General features: G+C 44.6%; 1 protein-coding gene across 1 annotated transcript; it reads right to left on the bottom strand.

Annotated features, from left to right (window-relative positions):
• Window positions 1-8,572: 8,572 nt before the first annotated feature.
• LOC138062561 (keratin, type II cytoskeletal 4-like) lies at window positions 8,573-13,868 on the bottom strand. The gene is made up of 9 exons (XM_068921325.1): window positions 13,410-13,868; window positions 12,410-12,624; window positions 12,031-12,091; window positions 11,383-11,478; window positions 10,619-10,783; window positions 10,409-10,534; window positions 9,926-10,146; window positions 9,574-9,602; window positions 8,573-9,051 (listed from the first exon to the last, which is right to left on the bottom strand). The coding sequence occupies exons 1-9, from the start codon at window positions 13,866-13,868 to the stop codon at window positions 8,573-8,575; spliced, it is 1,851 nt and encodes a 616-aa protein (XP_068777426.1).

Here is a 13,868-nt window from a genome sequence, read left to right as displayed (position 1 = left end):
CCCCGGCAGAGCAAGCCTACTGAGTTGTGACCTCCATTTCCAGAGATGAACTCTCTGAATTGCTAGCAAACCACACATCTAGGGACATAAGGGCAACCAACGGTGATGATTATATCTCTGGACTGGTAATGCCATCTCCCAAAGCTCCTCTCTTCTGCAGCTATACTTTCCAGTGGGCAAGATCACTGAGCCTCCGGAAGTGCAAAGTCAGGCTTAGATTTGACTGTATTTCTGAGGTGCATTCCTAAACCTCTTGGCCTTAATCTCCCGTTGTAAGAAAATATTTTCTTCCATGGCCAGAGATGTGTCCATACTGAGTTTGGATTCCAGCCATTGTACAATGACTATCCACTGAACTGGACGAGGGAACCAGTGCTGCAAGAAGACACAGTGCTCAGTAACTGGGACTGAAAGTTAGAAATGGCATAGAAAAGTGAAAAAGAAAAAGCCTTCCAGCTGTAAATTACATGTTTTACATAGCTATGCTGACAGGCTCCCTGGCCATGCTCTTTTGGAGGATAACAGGAAATACATTATTAGGCAAATCTGCTGCTTTCATAAGAAACAGCACAGAGCAGGATCTAAGAACTGCAGGATTTCATTTAACAGCTAAACTAACTCTGCGCTCGACCCATCCTAAGCAAATTAGGCATCCAGTTTCCTCCTGAATTCCTTGGGGATTGAGCACACAGATAAAGGTTCATTTTGGGAATTCCAGCCTAATTTCTTGAAACAGTGGCAGTGCATTGGTGTGTTGCCATGTTATTCTCTTTGTTCTTGTTATTATGTGGTTGCTCTTTCTCATTGAATATCCTACGGGGTAATCCAGCGGCTGAATGCAGTGCATGATACCAGGGAGCATTAAGCACTTGTCTCGCTTGTTCTCCATGCAGAAATGGCTTGCGTGTGGAAATCTCAATGGCCATAGCCAGCCTCGTGCTCAAGATGTCCTAATAATTGCACACCTGCCCTTCCAGCTCATTCTTAGCTTCCTGCAGAGAGCATATTGTGTTTTTCTCCTAGGCGTTTCTGCAAACACAGCCACCAAGCTGCTCAGCATCGCAAATACCTGTCTGCAGACAGGCTACCTGTCAAAGGATTGACAGGCAGCTCAACTTTCCCTGTAATTACTGAGCATGACAACTGTGGCTTCACTGTCCTCCTTTCAGTTAAGGCTTGACAAACACCGGAGGCATAGTGCCCCTGAAGCGTCATACCCCTTTCGTGTGACTGCTTTCAAGTTACTCCAAGAGTACATGATAAAAAGAACGAGTTGCTCATGAGATTGCTACTGGGTTTGGCATAATTGCATGCTGCTCTGCACAGGTTTATCACCTCCTTCCCACCCAAAATCACGATCACTGACACAAGCAGAGCATTGCAGGGAGCTCCTGGTCTCATCTCCAAAGCCAGAGGTCTTGGATGCTGAGTGCTCAGGCCCTGTTTCTCAGTTACAGAGTCCTCATACCTTGACCCCAGAACTTAAAAATCACCTTAAAATGTAAAATATTTTTTATGCTTTACCCTTCCAATGACTTGATTTCTGCTCTGCTCTGTTGAGCTCTGCTCTGAAACTGGTGCTGGGGTTTCTGAACTGCCTGTGCCTGTCTCTCGTCTGTTGTCCATTTTCACAGTATTGGAGGTGTTTCAAAGCTTGTGCCTAAGGGTCGCAAAAAGTTGCAGTCAGGAGCAATTCCCCCTTATTTGCATCATTCTTGGGGAAATGTAGAGCTAATTGTATAATATGAGTCCTAATCCTGCAGCTAAAGTCCAACCTGGAGTGACTCATCAGTGAGGAATATACCAGCCGCACTTTAATCCAGGAAAAGGATAAATCTACTTACAGAACTGGACCATCTCCAACTAGCCTTGGGCATAGATGGAGGATTCCCCACTGCAGCATATAGGTAGCACAGAGACCTACCTGAATCCTGAAGAATATCTGTAAGACTTTTCATTCCCATGTGCAACTGGTACATAAGCCCAATTTGCGAAGATTTTGCATAAGTAGACATTCCAGCTCCAAACCCTCTTTTGTCTACAGGAAACTAGATTGTACTGTTGATGAGGGTTTTTCCAGGGAAAGCATGTGCTTCATTTCCTTGGGGACAGAAGGGGAGGAATTGCAACTGCTTCAAAAAAACCCATCTCAGCAGTTCTAGCTCCTGCCTCAACAATTCCGCCTTTGCCTGCAGTGCTATCGTGGCAATGTATATGCTGTCCAGCTCCCAAAGAGCCAATGTAGGATGAGCCACATGGAGGCACCAAGAAGTCCACACCGAACGAGCCAGTTGTTTCGCATAGTTGGCTTGGGTTTGTGTTCCTTTTGTTTCTTTTGAAGAGACTTGCAGATCATGTTGTCTGAGGTTAGGAGTTTCCTCCAGCCACCTCAATCAAACCAGCTTAAAAAAAAAAAAAGTGGGAAAGCAAAAATTAAGCCTGTGCTTTGAGAAGAGCACACCTGAAAAGATCGCATTAATTTTTAAGGATTCACAGGCCTCCAGGTGAGAAAAAATAATAATGAGCAAAAGAATGACTGGCTGATAGAAAGGAACTATTGTATTGTGCAGTGTTGGTCTGCATATACTTTGTAGGGATAAATGAAGAAATGGTCTCCATGCATCTCCTTTCCTCACCCTCTAGGCCATCACAAACTCACTCCCTGCCTCTGAGTCTTTTCTGATTTCCAGTTCATATCTCCTGGGATATAGAATAGAAACCCTGAAATCCTGACCAAAAGCAACAAAAAAAAATGCTTGGGGGCTGCCAGGTCAACATTTACCCAGACGCAGCTTCAGCCAGCAAACAGAAAGGTTCGAAGTTCACTTTCTTCTAATGCTGCTGAGTCGAAGCATCCAAACAAAAGTGAAGGTTTAACGTAAAAAGGAGAGAAGTTTTGTTAAGCAGAGGCATGAATGATCCAGAACGTTCCTATACTGTTTGTACCCAAGGAACTGGGGAATCCTCCGTCCTGCGGGCTGAGTTCAGGCCATGAGCCCAGAATATCTTGCTCTTACCCTGATCCATGCCTTGTCATGAGCGATCTCTGACGAAGTTTCCCCCTCCCTCCTGCTAGTAACATTGACCACATCACACGCAACAGCCTGCTTTTGAGTATAAGGTGGATTGTGGAGCTGTCCGGCTGCAAGGAATGAGGCTGAATTTTCACAGGAGAAACTAAATACTGGCTAATTTCTTACTTGTGTTCATCCACAATCTGCTTCGTGGCAGGCTTGTTGTGTATCGTTTCTTCCCACCTGCACCGGAAAATGTTTATCCACTTCCTCGGGCTGCAGATGCAGTGCTGAAAATACAGCTTCGGATTTCCCCATGAGGCCAGATTAGTGTGCAGCCACAAGGCTGCCCGCTTGGTCACCAGCACTGTCTACTAGGAGTAACAATAATAATAATAATGTAGTAATAATTACAGTAAACAGTGTATTCATTCAAGAATAGAAAGCAATGTATCGGAAAGGCAGCGAGGCCACCTCATTTGATCTAGAAGTCAGAAAGGGGAAATAAAACCACTTGTACGTTCTGGGAGCTAGATACGCAGCTTGCAAATTGGGCATCTGAAGCCAAAAATGCAAATGATACTTAATAGCAATAAAAGGAGTAAAACATTTTAAAAAACAGTAAAAATATAGTAAATTTATGTCAACTATGTCAGGCCACAAAAACGCAATTTCTGTCCCCCGGGAAATTCCAAGCTATTTAACCATCCCCCCGACACTTGGCATGAAAAGCTGAAATTAAGAAAGACTTTATTTTTTTGAGTGGGATATGCCAAACCATTTCTTTCTGAGGTGGCTGGGGACTTCCCAGTTTGCCTCTGTAAGGTGTTCACCATGGAGTAAAGCAAAGTTCCTGCTCTCGCCTTATCCGTCAAGCAAGGGAGTTTGGTGCTGAGATTTCTTCATCTATGTATTTCGTAGGCAGAAATCGCTGGCCACAGCATCGCTGGGAGCATTCATCTGTGCTGATGCTTTGGCTCTTATTGCTGACTGCAGTCAGCTAAAGTTTCTGCACTCACAGGGATCCTACAACCTCTGAGATCTTTAAAGATAAACTGTGATACTTATATCCCTATCTTGTGCCACCCCAGCTGCTTTACTGCATACTATCCACCATCAAAGTCTCCATAGACTTGCACAAGGACCGAAGGGAGCTCCTGTTCCAGCAAAGCTTCTGAGAATCTTGCCGTCACTACTCCTTCCTGGTCATCTTCCAACTGGAAAGTATGCAAAGGCTGCGTAAAACTGGAGCCTACATAGCTCCCAAGCAGCAGCAAAGGTGAAAGCAAAGACCTATTGTCCAGCGCTAGATCTTGGAGCCTCCATCTTAGCTCGTTCCAGGTGAGGAGCAAAGGAAAAGGCACCCATCCTGCAGGGAAAGGGCAGAGCAGAAAGGGGAAGAGCCCCTCTAGTGGGACACTTTGAAAACATCCCTCATGTGGGTATAAGAACTTGGGTAAGGATGGATGAGATAAATGGTTTTGAACTTGCAAGGTTTGGTTTGGTGAGTGGTTTTGACATGAAAAAACATTACAGTAGCTATCGCATATATGGAGAACAACAGATGCAGATAATAGCAGATGAAAGTGCTTCATTGACAAGCTTGACTCGGAGAACATTTCCTTGTTTAATGAATTCCACTCACTAAGGTTAATTACGAGTTCAAATATTTGCTTTTAAAAGTGTATTTTTGCAGTTGACTGCTGGGGTTGTGCCATCTCTTCCACCTTGTACAGGAGGGACTCCCTGTGCAGGATGGTGCAGGGGCACCTTGGAGGTGTAATTAATTTCTCTCTGTTCCTGTTACCTCCTCTTACTCCTAGCCCCATGTTCTTCTATTGGTGATTTAGTGCAGAAAGCTGCAGGAGATGAATCATCTTTTCCAGGCTGTAAATTAAGTTCAGGGTGAGTGGGTCAGCACCACCGATCTTGGAGGGGACTCGTCACCCTCCACACTGCCAGTCTACCTCATGAGTGGGTGATGGGGGAGACTGGGATCACGCGCTTAGTCTAGATTGTCGCGCTTCTTCCTCTTTTCCTTGGCCATATTAAATTTTGGCTTAGACTGGTTGTACTGGTCAGGCAAAAAAACCACCACAACTAAAACATTTCATAGGATAAATTACTATAATGAATTTTTTTTTACACTAAAAGACCTGAACAGAAACATTTCTCAATTATCAGGGTTTTTCTGAATACTTTTGAATGATAGAAAATCCAGTTCCCCAGCTTAAAACAACTATTAGTTTAAGATAATTGTGGTTAGGAAGAAGAGGCAAAAGAATTAAAAATTGGTCAGAACAGTCCTTTTAAATGATCGCAACAAAACTCTTTAGGTGCCACAAGTTCACTTAAAACTATAGTATGATTTTGCCATTTTACCATGATTCAACATGGGAAAATTGTTTTAAAATTAAAAAAAAAAAGTGGGAAAGGAAAATAGTAGTAGCTTAGCTTTCATTTATGTGTCCCTTTCAACTCAGGAAGTGTTCCCAGCCTCTTAGAACTTGTAATACAAGGCTTAATGAATGGTTTGAAAACCATCTGAGATGAAACTTTTCCTTACGCTATTGTGACAAAAATCTAAAGAGGTAGCCCATTCAGCGGTAGCTATAGGAACAAAAAAATAAAATAAAATAAAAGCTGTCTTTCTTTTCCTCTTTGGTTTGTTAAAATTATAGCTAAGAACATTTGGGTGTTGAGTCAAACACTAGGAGGAAAGGTCCTGCCCTTGTTTTGGAACAGGTAGGATCATCTTTCTTTCTTCTCTCTATTATTCAGTCTGCTAAAAGATCATTATGTTCCTATTTAAATTAGGCAGTCGCCTCCTGCTTTCTTGCTTTGGATGGGAGAAGGACTCACCCTTCATAACATTAGGAGCCTATTTTAGATTCCCATCTGCAGTTCGCCCAACAGGCACAACCCTGGTGCGAGTTACCCTTCGCTCCACAATATCCCAGGCTCGTCTTCCTCTTTGGCCTTTTTATCTGGGGATACTAAAACCCTGACTTCAGCACATTAATGGTCAGGAGGAAAAAGCTCCAGAAAACGTGAGGCTTGCTGGGCTCTCACCCCTTTGAGACTGGGAACGTCATGCAAAGCAAATTCCTGTCTCGCCAGGCCATGGAGGGAGTGCAAGCAAGGACAAGACTCATTAGTCAAGTCAGTTGGCAGCGGCTGGTGAGAACTAACTCCGAGTCCCAACGCTGGGGGTTTCTCCACCTTCTCATTCCCAAGCAACCGTCTTTTTTAGTGACAACAACTCCCAACAGAAAAACAGCCTCTGTTCAGCCTCTGAAAGAAAACCAAGCCTAGTATCTCTGACTATGGTTAGCAAGGGAAGGGCTGTGTGTCCTTGTAGCTCCAAGGAAGATTAAAGCTTCGAGCCACAGTGGTTCCTAGACACCTGCACCGCACACGCTGCCTGGCCCTGGCCCAAAGTGACTTGATCAAGGCTGCACTGGAAATCGGTGACATTTGGGTGGCACACAAATGGCACTCCCTAATTTCTCAGCTGGGACTCCAAGCATCAGACTATCCTTCTTTTCAAGTTATATTTGCAAATACACAGTGGTGGATGCATTCAATTCAGATCAAAAATTCACCACTTAGGTAGGCTCCATCTCATCTAATTTTAGCCACTTTAAAGTTAGATAAACGGTTAAACGAGGCTTCCTCTACTCAACAATGAGAGGAGAGATGCTCATGTGGTGGGCTGCCCATCTCACCTATTTTAGTCTAACATTCAGTTGGTCATAGTTAGACAAGAGGGTTTCTGCTCCTAACATAGAAATGACACCATATGCCCCTTCTCAAAGGTGCTTATCATCTTCCCTGTGTCGATCTTTAGTATTCACTGGGTTTTAGGTTGCAATTAGAATTTTGCCCTGCAAGAGTGGGGAGATTAATGGTGCCATGTGACCTATAATTCTTCATGTGCTGGAGACAGGAAGAAATTCACTGTGATAATAGTGTCTGTGAATCCTGTGGATGACAGGCAGGGTGTATTCGTCTGAGTAAATGCAGGCGTCTAATATGGTGATGTCTCCATTTGCGTTAATACTCCTGCCCCGAGCTCCCTGTAGAGCCAGGAGGAATCTAATTGATGCAGCCAGTAGAGGCTAGAGAGTGATACATCTCATGCTAAATTAGGCGTCTATGTTTAGTAGAATTAATCTCACCATGGCAATGTTGGTTTCTTTCTATGAAACGGACCCTCAGTGACTAGCTCAGGTGTAGAGCCCTGTATGGGAAACTTCTAAGCTGAGGCAAAGTCAGCTTAGCCAAACCCACCTCAATATGGCCAAGAGCTCTTACAATTCATCCTTTGCCCTTCAGGTCGTTTGGGGAATGTCAAATTTTGTTTTCCCTAGTGGCATTCAAGCAAAGGTTTCTGCAGCCCCCATCACAAGCCTGTTGAGCCCATGAATGAGAATGACTGAAAGAGAGATTTCTTGCAAGCTTTGTTAACAGTTGTTGCTTATGTAAAGAGCATCTTGGGCTCTAAAATACCATATAGGAGATGTGATACAAGAACATAAATAAAACAGAATAAACACCTTTGGATTTTCCTGGAATCTGAGTCCCACCATGCCCCAAATTGTCTAAAGAGAATCAAAAGACCTGGTTGTTCCTTTCTCCCCACATGGACATTTAGTCTGTGAAAAAGCACATCACCCATTGTGCCATTTAATTTCATTAAATACTATAGGTAGAAAAATTCAGGAACAAAATATTTACTTACATGCAGTTTATTGAAGGCACAGTGAAAAGCTGGAAAGTTTGAGAAGTCAATGAAAGAAGCTCTGGTTATCTGAATACAAGATGTCAAACTCAGAAGTGTTATGCACCGACAACTTCGAGAAACTTTCCTTGGTATTTCTGGGGTGGGGGTGAGCGCTTCTAAAAATCAGCATGCTTTGAACTAGCCACCCCTAACATGCAGAAGCAAATGAAGGTACTATGTATTCATCTGTAAGCAAATTCCACAAAAAGCCTATGGCTGCAGTGTAAATAGCAGGCGCTTTGAAAATTGAAATTGCCTTGTTTAAAATTGGAGCTCAGATTTGCAGCTCAAGGTCTCTTCTTGGACAGGAAAAGAAGCATGGTTTTTGCAATGCCTTCTGAGAAAGTTAAATCATCACTCTCTTTTCTGAAATGCTTTGGGAGGTGCTATAAGAAAAAGAGGTGTCTTGTAAGGAAGAACATTGTTAATGAACCTGCTGGTTATAGGAAAAGCCAGAGAGAGAAGGCAGTGCAACAAGCAAACCCCTAAAGCTGCAATAATCTGGACAGTACAAACTCAAAGAACTAATATGGTATTGAGCACCTGTTGGAGAAGCTTGCTAGAGATGGATCTTTAGGTTTGGGTATTCTGCAAACGTAACTTGGTGGGGTATATGTGTTGCTAATGAAGGCTTCTGTGTGGGAATGGACTCTTCATAAGTGTTACTCTTAGTGGGCAGATAATTTATTCTGCGTCATTTCAGGTGTAGGAACCGTGTGTCTAAGCATTGCACTGTGATGTTCCTTGTCGCGCCACCTCCATGTCTGTTGGCCTATGGAACAACACATGGATCTCTGACGACCCCCAAATTCCCCACCACTCCATTGTTGCATCCCACAGCTTCGGGGCTATTAGCCACAACGACCGGCGAGCCACCCAGCTGCCTGATGACACAGCCTTGGTTTCCAAGGCTGACCATACCACCAGCTTGGCAAGCTCCAATTCTAGCATTCAAGCCCCCACTTCCCGTGCTTATAACGGTACGGGCTGGGTAGCCCCCACTTTGGGAGCTAAACCCTCCACTTTTGCAGTTGACCACTCCGGCTTGGCAAAACACCTCTGGGACACACTGCTTGGCCACAGAGCTAACGACTCTCCTTGGGTAGATCCCGGCGCTCCGGGAGCTGAATCCTCCATTCTGGGAGCTGGGTCGTCCAGACCGTCTCCCCAGGGAGCCGTAGCCACATGCAGCCCCGCTTCCAGCCAGCACCCCACAGTCTTCAGGGATATTGTAGCCACTGCTGACCACAGCTACAAGACAGCCCACAGGATTAGTTATTTGGAGAGAAAAGCTGGAACACTCTCATAGGCAAGTTGTTTCATGAATGACAGAACCAACCAAACCTGATTTCCTCTGGGTTTATCCAACATACCTGAGCCCCTGATCCTTCCACCTCCTCCCCCATGTCCCAACACATCCCCTCACAGAACCTCCCAATTCCCACATTGCTCATCTGGCAACATTTTCTCTCCGTAGTCCAATGCACATCTGTACATTGCCTGCTGAGCTGGCTATTGCCTCCAAAAGTAGAAAAGAGAATGAATTTAAACTTTCTCCCTCCACCCAAACGCCAATTTTCTTGAAACTTGGAGGTACTTGAGATGTTGGGGACAAAAACTTCACTGTCAAACTGGGTTGAAATGGAAAAGGGCATCAATGGCGGAGGGAGCCAGGACAGACAGATAATGCTATTTCATAAACTGCCTTTCCTAAAATGAGCCTAGAAACATTAATAGCTGGAGAATCCAACTGTAGATCTTCAGGTTACTTACACACACTCACTGGATTCCCCACACATATCCTGTTAGAGGAGAGAAGAGAAAGGCACGTTACCCTATTAACTAGTTGCACATCCAGAAAGTCAAAATTACTCATAACTGCCAGCCACATATCCAGCCCTCTTGTCTCTTAATCCCTTGTTGCAACATGTCTGACTATCCCTAGGACAGGAACTGTTTTTGCTGGCACAGGGGGTGGACTGCATGGCCTCCGGCCATCTTTCCAGCCCCAGTTTCTATGAGTCTGGGAGTATCCTGGAGCTGCTAAGTTCCCTTGGGTGGTGGAATCATTCGGGCCTGTAGCTCTGACATCCAGGGGAAAGGAAACAAGCTCTCTGTCACCCACCTGCTTTCTTCACCCTCCAGTAAAGTCTTATATGTTGCAATCTCAATATCCAGGGCCAACTTGACATTCAGCAGCTCCTGGTAATCCCGCAGCATGCAAGCCAGCTCATCCTTGGCCTTCTGGAGGGCATTCTGCAGCTCAATATGTTTCTCCCGGGCATCTTTCAGGGCACAGTCCCCGCACTGCTCAACATCACAAATGGAGGTTTGCAGAGAGGTGACCTGTCAGAGGAGAGGATAACAATGCAGATGTCTTCAGTGCCTTATTCCCTAATTCATGGGCATTCTGCCTTAGGATTAATCAGCTGTTCCAGTTGCAAACTGACAAAAAGCACTAACTTCCCTGGAGCAGTTTCTGGATTTGGGACTTAGCCTAGCACAGGTCTTTAGTCTACTAAGGGCTGATGCATTATCCTCACCCATATTTCAGCTGTCTTCTAAGATGTAGCCCCTTCTGCAAGCAGCACCTCTGGGTGTCACCTACCTGCTTCTTCACGTTCTCAAGTTCACACTGCAACTTCTGTATCATCCGAGTCAATTCTGAAATCTCACACTTGTTGCTTTGCAGATCATCACAATACTTGCCCCTTTTATCCTGAAGTTCCTGAAACTGGAATTGAGAGACAAGACAATCATCAGTTCAACCGCAGCCCATTAAGTAGCCTGGCTGAGACCTCTGTTGTTCCTTACTCACCCTGGTTTGGTAGAAAGCATCAACTTCTTCTTTGCTCTTCTGAGCTATTTCTTGGTACCAGCATTCAACATTCTTAATGATGCTTTCCATGTCCAGGTCTCGGTTGTTGTCCATTTTCACAATGACCGAGGTGTCGCATAGCTGGCGATCCACCTGAGCTCGTTCCTACATGTTGGGGAATGGCTTAGTCAGCTGTTAGCAATTCTCAGACTTTGTAGTGAAGGAAGGGCTGGAACAAAGAGCCACGCTGCTTAGCTGATGGATAGAACAAGTCAAGAAATATCCCTCAGGTTGGCTCAGCAGAAAATCCTACCTGCTGGATGAGTTACCACATGTCAGCTGCTGACCTACGTGCTGACCTGCAGCAATTCTGTCCACATCAAGGGCAAGGAATTTGAGTGACTTAACCTTTAGCATCCTGTCATCTTCAGCCGCTTGACTGGTGTTAATGACAGGATTAAGTTGGGAGTTTCTTTAGCTCTAATCAGACAACTGCAATCCAGAGTAACTACACAGACTCATCTCGTCCTCCAGAGGTAGAGTTAGGACACAGCCAGTTCCTATCTGGAGCTGTGTTAAGAAAGGGGGATTTCTCCACCTGTTCAACGTACTTGTATTAGTTTTATATCAATCTTGCAGTGTCATGTTTTCAAGTATTCAGGGCTCTTAGAGGTGACTGTCCAACAGGGATTTCAAGCTGTAGAAATGTGGGCCACCTAAAGGATGAGACAGCACGAGACTCGGGATGGACCAGAGGAACTCACCTCCTCAAACACACATTTCAACAACTCCAATTGCCTTCTTAACAGATCCACCTTCACTTCCAGCTCTCCCTTGTTCAAAAAGATACAGTCTGCATCCTGAAAGAGAAATGAGCTACATTCCAGATCAATCTCACTAAAAACATTGGAGAAACACATGGAAGACAGATGTGGTGCCAATACAACAGAAACCTGTTTCAACAAGATTTCAAGAGCAGAAAGGTGTGAGAGGTTGAGTCCAGTATTGTTCAGATGAGTTCTCATTTTCTGATGTCAAGGTATAAAGGATCTGAAGAGGCTATCAGAAGGTAACCAGTTTCTCAGACACCAAGTATTCCAGTGTAACCTCTCCCACTGCATCCACCAGGCCCCTTTCACAAATGGACCCTTGCATGAAAATTAGAGAATGTGTTTGGGGGAACAAAACTACTGCTGCAATGCTAATGCTGTTAGCTTGGAGGACATATTGTTTTTTCCTTACACTCCCATCTGCCTCTTTTTCTGACTCTATGCTTCTTTACAGGCTTTCTGCTTTCCACTCACTATAACACAATTTCTCAGGCATCTTCCAATAACGTACATTTTTAGCCAGGCCTCACGGCAAATAAACTCATGATTGGTGTAATCATCCATCTATTTTGAGCTTCTCACCTTTTTGAGTGCCACAAACTCATTCTCTGCAGTTGTACGCCTGTTGATTTCTTCTTCATATCTGTTGGAGAAGGAGCAAGAAAGGGCTGAACCAAGCATTACCATCAAACACACAGCCACTATTCATCTGGAAAAACAACAACCTTTGCTTGCTCAGAGACTGCCATCAGGCATTGTAAGACCAGTGTCTGGAGACCAGACATCAGACCATTCAGAGATCAGAAACTTGTTCATGAGCAACAACATTAACAATGCAAAGAGTTCCCCAGTGAGACAGAAGAATCTGGCATCCCCAAAGGGCATTCCCTGCATGTCTGGGAGAAGTTCCCTGAGACAAAATATAGAAGTGAAATGACATAGGAAACCTTAAGGCCCTTACTTGCACTTGAACTCCTCCACCAGCTGGCTTGTGGCACACTCCTCACTGCCTAGTTTTTGCTTTTCGCATAACAAGCAGTCCAGGCGCTTCCGTAGGTCGCAGATGTAATTCTCAAAGTACAGTTCAAGGTTTTTCCCTTTCTTTGGTAGAACATATTGCTGCAAGAAGCCCCATTTGGTCTCCAGCACTTTGTTCTGCTGCTCCAGGAATCGGACCTGCAAGCCCAAAAGTAGCAGTTCTTCAAATAAGAAATGAAAGCAATAACTTGACACCTGATTTAAATGTCTGCTCTCACTTTGGGTCCAGATAGAGTGCATCTTCCTGCAAGTGTAAGAATAGGTTTTTTGGAAAATGCCATAATGATCACAAAATTATCTGCCGTTATTTTAAATCCAGAGGTTAGATGCCTAAATCTGAGCTAACTCCCTTTCTCACCAATGAAACGAAATAAAGCTCCTCCAAAAGATGTGTTCCAGGATGTGACTGAGTCCCCAGCTAGAGGGACCTGTTTGTCTCTTTTCTCCACAAAGGGATCGTAAGGTGATGACTCAGCTGTCTAATGTTTAGATAGCTGAATTAAGGTTAATCTCCTCCATCTTTAGAAACGTTTTTGGAACAGTTGCTGTATTTAATGATGGGAAAAGAAAATCTAATATAGGACAGAAAAATGAGCTTGTCAGAACTGTAACTTTTAGCTGAGCTAGAACAAGGCTGCAGAGAGAACTCCAACCTTAAATGGTTTAATGGTCCAGAGAGCAATAACTGCAAGAAAGTTCGGTGCTGCTATGGCCAGAATATAGGCACCAGCAAGTACTAACTGAGTTTCTCCACTACTGAAGATCACAGCCTGAAAAAATATAGCTCTATGGGAATCCAGATCTTTGCATGGTTCTAGCTCAGCGATGCAAGGCATGAGCTGGACTACTTTTTTTTCTTTTTTTCTTTTTTCTTTTTTCTTTTTTTCTCAAAGAAGCCTAAGTAGGGAGCAGATTGTACTCACCTTATCGATGAAGGAAGCAAACTGGGTGTTGAGGCTCTTTATCTGTTCCTTCTCCTGACAGCGTATTTCATGTTCCAGCGGGTCGACCCCAACACAGAGGGGCTTTAGGAGCCTTTCGTCAATGCAGATACCTTGGATACCATCAGCCTTGCGATCTGGGTAACCTCGCACGATACTATATCCCCTAGGGCCACAAAGGCCAACCTTTCCTCCAACACTACCATAGCCTACACCTCCATAGCCGAACTCCCCGTAACATCCAGTACCACAGACCCCATTCACATAGGAAATTCTTCTGTTTCCACCTAGGTTACAGACGCTCCTGCTGCTATAGGCACCAGCTCCACATCGGACAGGTTGGCAGGCAGAGGCCGCGTAGCTTCGACCACAAATCTCAGAAGCTGAACTGAAGCCTCTTCGTCCGAGGACGGAGCTCACTGTAGGTGCCTGTCTGCTCAT

The sequence above is a fragment of the Struthio camelus genome, chromosome 28 (genome assembly GCF_040807025.1).
Source record: "Struthio camelus isolate bStrCam1 chromosome 28, bStrCam1.hap1, whole genome shotgun sequence".
In the NCBI taxonomy this organism is placed as follows: Eukaryota; Metazoa; Chordata; class Aves; order Struthioniformes; family Struthionidae; genus Struthio; species Struthio camelus.
Note: the sequence above shows the minus strand (reverse complement) of the source record. Positions and strands in the feature narration are given on the sequence as shown.

Bases quoted from the DNA above. Each gene is read 5' to 3' on its own strand.
- LOC138062561 (XM_068921325.1), bottom strand. From the start codon at position 13,868: ATGAGCAGACAGGCACCTACAGTGAGCTCCGTCCTCGGACGAAGAGGC. The intron at 10,535-10,618 runs GTGAGTAAGGAA...TCTCAATTCCAG, and splicing joins ATGCTTTCTACCAAACCAGG to TTTCAGGAACTTCAGGATAA. The intron at 10,147-10,408 runs GTAGGTGACACC...CTCCTCTGACAG, and splicing joins TTGAGAACGTGAAGAAGCAG to GTCACCTCTCTGCAAACCTC.